Raw genomic sequence first — 12263 nt, forward strand, 5'->3', positions numbered from 1 at the left:
AAAAATTATATTACCACAATTGGAACTCATTCAGACTCTGTTTTGATACCTTATTATTCTTAATACCATATTATATATACTCTAGTGTATATTCTATATATACTGACAATAAAACCCAATAGCTCCAAAGATGCAGACATGATAGACCCACCCATAAGAAACCTGTCATCTCCCCTACAAAGAGAATAATAAAAACAGTCTGAAGCCTGATAAACAAACTTTAGGAAACAGGGATCAGTTGCTATATTTAAATGAATTTTAAGGAAAGCAAACTGTCACTCAAATCCCTTTTAAAAAGTAGACATTTCATCTTTCATTGCAAAGGTAAACCAAGAATTGTGAAATATCATGACACATCTTTATCCTCATCCCCTGTGTTCTTTTGTCTTTTCTACTCCTGGTCCTCATAATTGGTCTCCATAGCAACAACGATGATGAGGACCTGTCTCCCGAGCAGAAAATGGAGCGAGAGCGAGAACGAAGGATGGCCAACAATGCACGGGAGCGCCTGCGCGTCCGCGATATCAATGAGGCATTCAAGGAACTGGGCAGGATGGTTCAGTTGCACCTGAAGAGCGACAAACCTCAGACCAAGTTGCTGATCCTGCATCAAGCCGTGGCGGTCATCCTAAGTCTGGAGCAACAAGTGCGAGGTCAGTTCCATTTAAAGATGCAACAATATAAACCTTTGAACACTGCTCCAGAGTTTATTCTTATTTATTTGCAAATTGGCCTGTTAAAATAGAGACTCTACTCATGTGATTATGTCATTATGATCAAATCACTGATATACTGTATGCTATTGGTCAATTGATCCATCATATGATAGAGTAGAGTTTATATTTATACATTATATCAGATCAGAATCAGAAATACTTCATTAATCCCTTGAGGGAAATTCTGCAAATTCTACAAAGTCAAGCACCTGCACATTTGACAAAGTTCTAGTTGGGAGTGATTGTGATTTTAAATAATTTTTTGGCATTTATCTATCTAATGTGACCCGCCAGTTTGTTCCTTGGAATTGCAGTCCAAGTTGATAAATCTTGTTAGTTTTATTAGTCCTGATGTTATGACATGATAATGTTGTGTTGTGATGTTATGAATGTGAGATTCCTCGGCAAAGTGTCTTTGCATTCTTCTGTTTTCCCAAAACCATGAAAAAGACATCACAGCGCTAACCCTAGAACTAGCCCCCACACCCTAACCCTAACCCACAAACACAGAAGCCTGCTGCCAAACACCTAGTAACAAGAACAAATACCGTCTCTAGATTTGCTTTAAACTACAGCTATTTGATGAAATTACTTTACCTCTTCAAATTTGTTGGTGTTGATAATGCTGTAGAATTAAAACAGCAGTTTTAAAATAGCGCCTTGTCTGTTAAAGTTGAATGAGCCTGTTATAAATAAGTTAAAATACCTTTATAAATATTGTTGTTTTTATGGGATTCCTAAGGTTTGGCAGCAGCTTTTTTAATTGTGTCTGATTTACCAGTGGATTTGTCTTTACAAACTAATTTCTTTCATTTACCAGGAGGTCCCATTACAAGCTGTTAAAAGCAGTCAGCATTTTGATGAGCGCAAAGGAAGTAATGTAATGTGCATAAGGTCCCTGTATTCAAACTGTAAAGCTGCTGAGAAAAAATTTAAGGCGGAGGTCAGGGCTCAAGAGGTTGAACTGAGAGCAAACAGCAAATGTAGCACTCCAGCATCTCCAGGAGAGGGCAGCAGTGGAACCTGTTGATTGACTTGAACCAGAGTGAGGTTTTTGGAATGAGGCTCACTGCTGAGTGAGTGACCCCGGTGAAAGAAACATCTCTGAAAAGTGAGACTAAAGACGCAGCTTTGAAATGATAGTAAGGGCCTGTCTCCTCTTCCTCCCAGAGAGAAACCTGAACCCCAAAGCAGCCTGTCTGAAGCGCCGTGAGGAGGAGAAAGTGACTGTGACGTCGGACGGAACTCCCTTGTCACTTGCCGCCGCGCACCATGCCGCTGCTGCCATGGGCGATGGGTCAAACCCCATGGGACAAATGTAAAACGCAGCAACATCTACTCCCCCCCTGAATGGTCAGAAGATTTCACTTATAAACTAATCTGCTGTTGTACCTTTAATTCAAACAAACAAAAGAATTCCTAATACAGAAACCAGTTCAGAAACTTCAACAATTTTGTCAAATCATGACACACCAGGTGATTGGAAATCATACACATACCAAAAAAAATAAATAAATAAAATAATAAGCCTCACGTGACATTAAGTTGAAGTTACTAGTTTATTTTCTCCTTTACATTTCGATTCCAGTGAAATAAATTCCACTTCATCTCAGATGATGGGATTGGTTATCAATTATCCTTCAGTTGTCTGAGATCCATCCATGTGTTGTCTGTGTACGTTTTGATCATTTACTTAAATAAGATTAGAATTACACATTACAGCTGCCAAGATACACTTTGAAATCTCAGTCAAACGAAGATAATTGTAATTGATGAGGGAAAGCAACAAATCCTGTTTTTTAAAAGTTAACAAAAAAGCAGATATGTATTTATTTGGATTTGGATAGTTATATTAACTGTATAATTTCATTATACATTTTTGTTAATTATAGAATGTTGCAGATAAAATCTAGAAACAAATTCCCTGTTGTATAAATAAATATAAATATATAAACCAGTTTTAAACAGATCAAAATTAATTTAAAACTTACACAGACAACATGTAAATAAATTTCATCTAATATGATTTGAATGAATTTGTGATTCAGTTCCTGACAGTTAAAATTGCACGGAGCTGATGATACTATGGCTGGCTCAAAACACAGTTAGTTTCTGTCTGGTCTTGGTACATTTTAACAACAGATTGGCAGTAAGTGTGATTTTAATGTGTGTAATGTGTGACTGCGTTTGTCGCTGCTTTTTACTGGAAATGTGTCATTGGTGTTCTTGGCTCAACAACTTTGCTCTCTCGTAACAGTCAGATTGTGTTTGTGCTTGCATGTGGTTCGAGTTAATTGTGAAGTTGAGCTTGTTTTCTAATGTTTTGTAGCCTTGTGGTATCAAAAGGTCCTAGATCAGGAACAATCCTAAGTCAAAGCCACACATGGTTTATCTGGAGATGCGTCAGTGAAAGAGACAGCGTGAAGTCTTTTTTTCTGTCTCCATGTATCTCTGTATGAAAGTATTAGTGACGTCATAAATGCGTTGAATCAACACATTAATGGCCTCACTGGGAGTTGGATCCCAAGTACCAAAATCTGCACCACAGGGAAGCTTTTATATTCTGCATTTGGCAAAACTGGCTGACCTAACTATGTACCGGTTATCACCGGTTGCTGTGTAGTCACAGATAAGAACACGAAGATACTGTAAGCTTTGAGTGGTCCATGCAGTAAACTCCTCTAAACATCTAAAACCTATCTGATGCTTAAAAAACCAAAATAAAAAGTTGTGCAGCTGAAATGACAATATTTCTAATTAGAGCAGCCTTTGTTTATGTTGAGCATAATCATGCTCTCTGAAAATGAACCCACGGCAATGGGTGGGCCCAGTGCTGTGCGATATGGACAAAAATATATGTCCTGATATAGGTACCTTCATTTCCTGATAACGATATACATCCCTATATAGTATTTTTTCTTAAAATGATGTATATACAGTATACGCAGTAATTGAATGGCATTTTCTCTTATCTTTTCTCCTAGTATTTATAAAACACATATTTTACATATAAAAGGACAACACAATTTAAACAATAAAAAATAAAATAAAGAAAACGCAAATATTAAATGGTCAAATGCCGTTCAAAATATCTAATGCAATTGGTTTTCAAGTAATGCATGAATCGGTTAATTTTCTTTTTTTGAGTCTAGTCTTTTTGGCATATTTTAACACCATCTCTACTGTTCTTCATGTCGTGTCTTTCAGTGATAGAAAAGATTAGACCTGTTCCGAGTGGCTAGTAACGACTTATTGGTGGCATGTTTTGCAGATTACCACTGTCTGGTCGGTGTCTGACTTTTCGCCACTTCTGTTGGTTCTATTTCCACTATGCTCTCTGTGGCGTAAAAATGGCATCACAAAGCAGTTATATTAGTCGAGCTAACCCAATAGCTCACACGTTAAAATTGTGATATAAACTATTGAGCATTATATCCTACGGTAGACATTTTTATATTGCACTATGATATATATCATAATATCGTACAGCACTAATTGGGCCTTACTAGATTTTTTGCATATGACAGGACAGACTTGATACCTTTAACCTTATTGTTGTACTGGGATGTATTAAAAAGTGCAACCGCAAAAAGACATTAGCCAAAATTTAGGATTGAACTATTTATTTCCATGTGTTTGTGTCTACAATGTATTGATTCCTTATGTCTCTTTCTTTATTCTTTTCTTTGTATCTCCAGGTCTAAGGTGCCAGAGTTCATCAAGATGATGAGTGACCACTTCCTCTGACAGTGTTTCCATGACAACCCAGCACTCGATCAAACCCGTTGTTGCAACAGCCTGACCAATAAGATCAGCCTCTTTCTCTCCTCTCATCTGTCGTCTCTTAACCTCCTCTTCGCCTTTGTCCCTTCTTCTGTCCAGAACACAAACTGCCGAGTCACATTAGTCACTTTCATCACTTTGCATCTCCAGCTAAAGTGAGCTGGATGCTACTTTGTGGAGACGTTAAAACGGCCACCGTAACATGGCTGCTACAAAGTGGCAGTTAGGGGGAGCTTTTCACATGGAGTGACAGCAATGGACTCAAGTCTTTGGAATCACATCATCCAATTCTTCTTCTATTAATTGTTTTATTAGCATTCCTAGTTTTACAGAACAAAAGGGTGATATCTATATAGATTCATATATTTATATACATGAATCTATATAGATATCAGAAAAGGAAAAATGAGGAAAACTTGGACTAGGGCAGTGAGGAGGCCAGGAGTTGGAGAGGGTTGTTCAGAATGGAACAAAACATATCACAAAGTGTTTAAAGAGATTTTTTGTTTTGTTTTGTTTTCTGTTTTTCTGTTTTGTTTAGTTTAGTTTTTTTTTTTTTTTTACTAACATTGCGCAGCTGTTGACGCAGCCTAAGCGCTTCTCTGACTGAATGGCAATCTAACGCCACACTGTGGATGAAGCTGTGCCTGATCTCCTTTTGGATGCAAACCGGTCAGATAGATACACACGGAGAAGCAACATAAATAGAACTAGGAAAAGAGCAGGACATTTCCAAGAAGTGTCTCGGAAGCAGGCTGCACAATCACACATCCCCTCACAAACCACGTCTTGAAGTATCATCTAAATTGAAGTGGTGATTAGGAAGCAAAATCTGATGTGGCCCAACTGCTTTTTGGAAATGTTTGAATTGTTGTGTGATCTTAACAAAAACCAATTTCACAAATTTCATTTTGAATATCACAGATAAGCAAGGCTAAACAAGAAATAGGGCCAACTTCTTCTCGCCCCTTCTAATGCATTCCCTCCCAAACACTTAGATTGTAAGTGCAAAACAAACATAAACATTGTTTATGTTTTTTATGCTAACAGTCTAAAATCAACTTTGGGACTACGACAAAAACACATACAACTGATATATTCTTAGTGTGAACACAAATAGAGAACAGTTACCAGTTACCAATTGCCCGTGTGTATCTATTGGAAGGAAGATAATACTAAGAGAATCAATCATTGAGTAAATTAATCAGAGGGTTTATGGCGTTTAAATTACAGAAGCAGAGGAATTAGAACCAAGGCAGGGAGCTATAATAATGGAGTAATGCAAAAGTGTGCTTCACATTGCAGCAGAAAGGCAAACGTTTTCTTGGAATCTTCTTTTGAGATCTTTGTTGAAGGTTCTTAATGCTGATGCAAGAATAATGACAACCAGAAAGCTCTGTCAAACACTACAATTAAAATCAAAGTCCTCTGTCTGATATTCAGCCACTGCCAGAGGATGCTAGAGTTTGAAAATAGCGTTGAAATTGGGTGAATATTTGAAGTTGGATAGATCAAGGAAAAGGCAGGAACGTGGATGGGCAAATGAAAAAAAAGGGCTGGACTGAGCACTGAAGTGAATTCTATTCCATGTTTAGCACATTCCCTGAATCACAATTGCTCTAGTTGAATCCAGTGCTCCCAAGGTTCTGAAGGTCTAAACTATAAGAGGTGGGGTTATCAGGGAAAAGCATGATTGAGGGCAGGCCATCATCTTGAGGAGTTAGAGTCTGATGGAGAGATGAAGACAAACCAGAATTTGGAGGTTTAAATGGTGATGATGCTGCAGAGGAAGCAAGGGAACAATCATTGGGGTGAGGGGTGCATATTTTTCTTCTACGGGCCAAGCAGCAGCAGTCAGAGCATTCCTGTATTGGGTTCACTCACTTCCCTCATTTCCCTTGTTTAGTGCCTGTCCAATCATAGCCCTGAACCTTTACCCAACTGCAGACTTCTCCCCTGCCCCAGGAACCAACTTTGGGGGGAGGGGCTTTCTGATTGACACTTTATGTTTTGCAAAATAATAGACATATTTGTTGAGGTGTCTGTTGCAGCAACCATCTGCAACGTCTCATTGAACTGCTAAAAGGTCCAATGAAATTCTTGATCTTTGACCCAGTGGTGTTGACCCGCTCAGTGATGATTGGTGAATACACAAGCAACTGCAATAGTCTACTTTTCTAGTGGCATCTGTTGCATTGTTAATGCCAAAATGTTAAGGAGTTCTGCAGTCAGAAGGGGATTCCTGTTAAGGAAAGGGACTCAGTAGAGGGTTTAGAAGGAATATTCTGGACTGGTTAGTTAAATAAGTAAGGTTTGCAGAAGAGTCAAAAGCAGTTTATATTCCTCTAAGACCAAAGTAGGCCCCATTTATGACAGCCAGATAAGGAAAAGCTTTAAAGTTTCAGATGTCCATCAGCCACACGTAGCAGGCTTAGCTGCTTCTGTCCAGTGTTAGTCTCTCGAGTTAAACCAGTGTTTCAAGCTCATTAACCAGACGGACAAGTTTGGGAAAGTCAGGATGAGAACAAGGTGATGGGCAAAAGTCGCCACTGCATGCAGGTGGACAAAGAAACAAATTAATGAGCAGCGGATAGGTTAGGAAGACTGAAGCAAAACTGAAGCTTTGTTAGAATACCTGCAGTAACATTCGTAGGTTTCTGGTGTCACTCAGAAAGTCCCCTTTCACCCCCACCCCAGTCCAGGCTTATGTTTAATCCCCAGTCCCAAAACTGTCTTCTCTGCTGACCCTAGCCTTATTTGCCCTAAACTCAAATCCTACCCGCCTCTCCCCAGCCTCTTGCCCCACCTAAGCGGTCCCGCAGATGCAATTTGAACATTCACACTTCTACCAATGTGCCTTTTTAGAGTTCATATCATTCGAGTTACCAGAGGAGGACATTTACCTGGTCTTTTAATAGGATGCAAGGTTAGGGACACCTGTTCTTAGTCGTTAGGTTCTATGCAGTCAGGTTTTTTACCAGACCTGGGAATTTAAAAAAAGCTAAAAAGGAAAAAAAAGTATTTTTTGGATAAAAAAACAAAACTGTATTTAATGTACTGTACGCTTATATGTAAGTAGACAGCGTGTTCTGGCTTTAAGCCAATGGGACAGACGCTTGATTTAGCAAGACAAACCCCCGTCCCAATCCTTCCTGTCCTAAAGTCCTCCAAAACCCCCCAACCTCATTTTCCTGTTCCAAGCCCTATCCCTGTTTCCATGGTGAACAACGCGTCTCTTCTTGTATTATAGCTTATCAGCTTTTTATCAATATTTGATCGGCTTGATCGTAAGCCAATGTAGTCTTCAGTACAAAGTGTGTGGTTGTATGTTGTAAAACCGATTTTCTTTCTGTACTCTTTCTCTCTCTCTCTCTCTTTCTCTGTTTTTTTTTTTGTTTGTTTGTTTTTTTGTTTTTTTTTTTAAGAATCTTTTCTCTTATTACCTTTTATTTGTCTGTTCTGGTTTACATGTCTATTACAGAAAATGTAAAAAAAACTAAAAACAAAAACAAAACAAAAAAACAATTACAATTCTCTGTCCAACAGCAGTTTTCTGTTGGTGGTCATTTTGACACAGTTAAAATCAAATCAATCAAAAGGAAGGCACGGAAACTGGAGAAGAATCTATTTGAATAAATCAATCTATATATAAATGTACAAAAAATATATACGATATATAAGGAGGGTGCCGTTTTCTGTTATTTTTTTATTTTGTGTTGCGAAGGAGTGTTTGCTTGGGGAGGAATTATTTTCTCAAAGACTGAACTGGCAGAAGTTGGCGAGGCCCCTCAGTGTTATAAATTTTCAACTGACTTTGTTGTGTTCTTTGTTGTTGCCGTGACAACACCCTCTGACTAATACGGCACCCCACACAGGACAAAATGGGACTGGAGTACCATCAGCTGCATTCACTGCTATCAATCCAAGGCAACAACACACAGACGTTTGTAAATTGTATGCAACAAAATGGCAAACTTTACCATTATTTTGAAATTGTGTATGTAAAAGTTATATTTTTACATGTAGACTGTTGTTATTTTGTGTTTTAGAAATATGTTGTATTGGTTTTTTTGTTAAAAGATGAAAAAAGTAAAATTCAGTGTGTGTTGAAAAAATGTGTCACATGGAAAATGTAGTGAGGTCAAAAGTTCCAAAATCTTCTTTTTTTTACTCCTCTTCTCTCTCTCTTTTTTTTTTTTTTTTATATATATATATATATCTGTGCGGAACATTTCTGAGGGTAAAAGGGAGGAATCATACATCACAAAGATATATGATATTTGTTCAATTCTCCATGCCTCATCACATAACCATTTTTAATTGTATTTTTTGCAGAGAAATGTGTAAATAGTCATACAACATTTTCTGTGGGGTCAGGGCTCATCAGCGAGAGGCGATGATGATGATGAACTTCATTTTGAGTTTTAGTGGGGTTGTATTTGTCCAGTTACAGTAGCCAGGTGCCAACTTTTACTTTCAGTCAGTGGTGCTCAGTACTGTATGTGGTTTTGGTTGCCAACCATCTGGGGTGTAAGTCCAGTTATTGTCTTTCTCTGCACCAAGAATCAATCCTGTCAGAGCTGATACAAGCCATCTTTGAGAAGGGGTCGTTGAAGTCATTGACAAAAACATCTACTTTTCAAATTGAAATAAAGAGGTTTTTCTCATGATGTCCAATTTAAGTATTACTTGAAAACACAGAAGTCGAAAACACACTAGCAAATGTTTAGTTGCTGAAATTAGGAGCAGAATCGAACTGGTTTACTCTACTTCCTGTGACTTTATTTTCTCAAAATGGCTTGTAAATGGTGATTAAATGGAAGGCCCTTAGCACCTGATTCAAGATTAATAGATAAAACATTTTGGAAAGGATTGGACTGTTACAAATATGAAAAGCAGGTCGTCAGCAAACAATCTTATCAGCTATTCCCCCAAAAAGATATCAGATCAAGAGCAAGGCAGTTTCAGAATCTTTTTAGTGTTCACCATTAAAACTGAGCTTTTTGTCAAAAAGAAAAGCTGCTTTGAATTGGACCTAAGTTAAACACTAGGAGTGACTCTGTCAATGTAAGTGCTAAATGTATTTTTTAAGTAATGTTATTTTTGAGATGTTTCGTTTAATATTTTCTCTTTGTTGTATAATCAAGTCCTCTCCCGAATTACAGTAGCTTAATTTTTATGTTACCCCTGATGTTTCTATTAGCCAAAATGTTAACTTTCTTTTCTTTTTTCCTCCTTGTTGTACATACACACCTCATTTCTCTTTTTCAGTGACTGTGCCATGAGCTTTATAATCTGTTACTCTGTACCAGTTTTACTGCAATAATGAGTTGAATTCAACATGGCCACTCCTGTCCTTTGTTTTCCAAACAAGGCTAGAAACAAGAAGCGTTTCTCCATTTCTGCACGATGGCGAGCCCTATTTAAATGAACAAATACATTTGGGTACAACAAAGAGGTGGGCATTGCCCATCAACAGTAGCACAACAAACCTTAAATGTGATACATTTATATAAGTCTCATTTCTATTTTTCCACCCAAAATTTGAATAAAAAAACATTTTATACAAATGATCAGTAAAGATGTGACATGCCACTTCTCTTGCAGGAAGTGACTAAGAAAGAAAATGACAAAATGAACAATCAAACGTTATGTGTACTGTCTTTAATATCTTTAACCTCTATTTGAAAAACCTTAATACATACAAATGCTCACTGCCAGAAGAATAATTGTAATTTTTCCTCGCGGGTATTTTATCGTATGACACAAAATGTTTTCAGTTTCATATCCCTTCACCTGTACAAAATATTTTTAGTGAAGTGGTACTGCTTGAAAACACCAACCCATGCTTCTGCTCACTGAACCTTCCAAGTGTTTACACTTTTGAAAAGTTTCAACGACAAAGAGTTGGAGTTTATGTTCTCCTGGGCCTGCGTGGATTCTCTCCAGGTTCTCAGGTTCCCGCCCACAGTACACACATGCACCTTTAGGTTAATTGGTAAATTGCCCATTGGCTTGCTTCTCTTTGACCCTGTGATGGACTCGTCACCTGTGGAGTGTGGGCCTGCCCTCTCCCAGTATCTGCTGGAATTGGCTCCATTCCAAAATTCACAGATGATTTCAAATTTGGGAAGGGCCTCTGCAACCACAAAGACATTTTTACATTATGAGAGTATCTTTTTGCTTCCTCTGTAGCTGTTTTACAAAGCAGTATTAACTTAATGCTTATTCAGTAATATGAATGTTCAGGGAAGACGCCATCAACACTCACAGCTGTACATTTGATGAATTTGAATTTTTTTTATATTATCTTTTATAATTATTATTATTATTATCTTCAAATGGTTATTCTGATCATATATTCTCACCCAAACTCACATCAGACAATATTATTTGTGTACGCCATCATTTTCCAGCAACTCCAAAACTGTCCAAATTATTTTGCTGATTAGAAAGTTAAAACAGTCCAAGCTGTTGTCAGCAGTGTTTTGTAGGTGGAAGAGTCTGGACAGATCTGGAACTAGCTGACTGTAACATGAGGACACCACTTATATTATATAGTCATTGCTACGACAACATGTTCAACACAAAGTATGTCTCAGATTTTACATTTTTATTTCTACACATCTTCATTAACAAGATACAACATGTAAAACAGTCAGTTTCCCATTTGATGCTGATTTTCAGGAATACAATTAGACCTTCCACTGTATTTGGCAGAACAAGTAACACCCAAACTATGAGCACAGCTATGTATCACCACATCTTTGTAAGGTCTGGCTATTTGTGGAAGGTTAATGTTTTGCTTCGAAGGAGGATGGATGGTTGATCGTCTCTCTCAATTATTGATATGTGTAGCTATTCCAGACTAGCTGTCCGGGGCTTTCCTACAAGAACACTAAGCATTAATTTAATTTGGTCTTGATTTCTTTGAGATTATCATCTTTGGTCCAATCTGATCTGATCATTTGAAAGCTATACAGTTTAAGTACAAATAATGATGTTATCTTTGTGCTGGAATTACTAGATAGTGTACTTCCTTAAAGATACCACCAACTTTGGACCAACTTTCTGCTAGATGTTTTCCTAAAACATGAACACACTTCAGACAGGACAGTTTAATCCCACAAAGCTCTGCATGTGCCGCTGTCCTCCATACATCCTAATAATAATCCTGATCAGTGTAGAAGAGGCTGTGATTGAGGTTGTTTTCACACGTTCTTCTCACCATCTGATATAACCAATAGGAGCCTCTGCTAAATTTGTGTCCCAGTGAGACCAGGCAGCCGGTCTTTAGTCCTCAGCTGTGGTTAACGCTGGTCAGAGAGATAAAATAAACAATAAACTGGTCACATTGGTAGCGGTCTCTGGTTTAACAGCCCACTGGCATGGCTCCCTAAACCGCATCTCCTGACATCCCCTTTGCTCCTGCCACCATGACTGCAGCACTGAGGTTCCCTGTCAGAAACACAACACTATGAGGTGTAACAAGCTGCTAGCTCACAAACATCTAAGATTGACTAACTTAAACATTCTTCATCCAGCTGATGAGCTGATTGGACAGTCATGTCTAAAGCAACGGGTTAAAGTAACCATCAAGGAGAGCTTCTGGGGGGGGGGCTTTGTTGTTGAAATGCTAAAACAAGAGTTTCCAGCCACAATATAAACAAGCATAACTTGACCCAGTCAGTCAGTCCTACTGTTTGTCATTTTTCAGTATTATCCTCATCACGTGAAGGTGAAAGTATGATAACTGTGGCCTTT

The 12263-nt window shown here is 38.0% G+C and overlaps 1 protein-coding gene across 11 annotated transcripts in view; it reads left to right on the forward strand.

The window, feature by feature from the left end:
- The window catches only part of tcf4 (transcription factor 4), a 197530-nt gene extending 188931 nt beyond the window's left edge, over nucleotides 1-8599 (forward strand). For 8 of the 11 annotated variants that reach the window (XM_029516636.1, XM_029516634.1, XM_029516635.1 and 5 more), the window contains 3 exons: nucleotides 424-653; nucleotides 1887-2034; nucleotides 4415-8599. In XM_029516636.1, coding sequence (XP_029372496.1) covers nucleotides 424-653; nucleotides 1887-2034; nucleotides 4415-4463 — 427 coding nt within the window. In that variant the 3' untranslated portion in view covers nucleotides 4464-8599. Of the gene's footprint in view, nucleotides 1-423; nucleotides 654-1886; nucleotides 2070-4414 lie in introns of all 11 variants that reach the window. The other 3 variants (XM_029516638.1, XM_029516639.1, XM_029516644.1) reach the window with 1 other exon arrangement.
- The last annotated feature ends 3664 nt before the right edge of the window (nucleotides 8600-12263 follow it).

This window comes from Echeneis naucrates, chromosome 12 (assembly GCF_900963305.1).
Source record: "Echeneis naucrates chromosome 12, fEcheNa1.1, whole genome shotgun sequence".
Classification (NCBI taxonomy): domain Eukaryota; kingdom Metazoa; phylum Chordata; class Actinopteri; order Carangiformes; family Echeneidae; genus Echeneis; species Echeneis naucrates.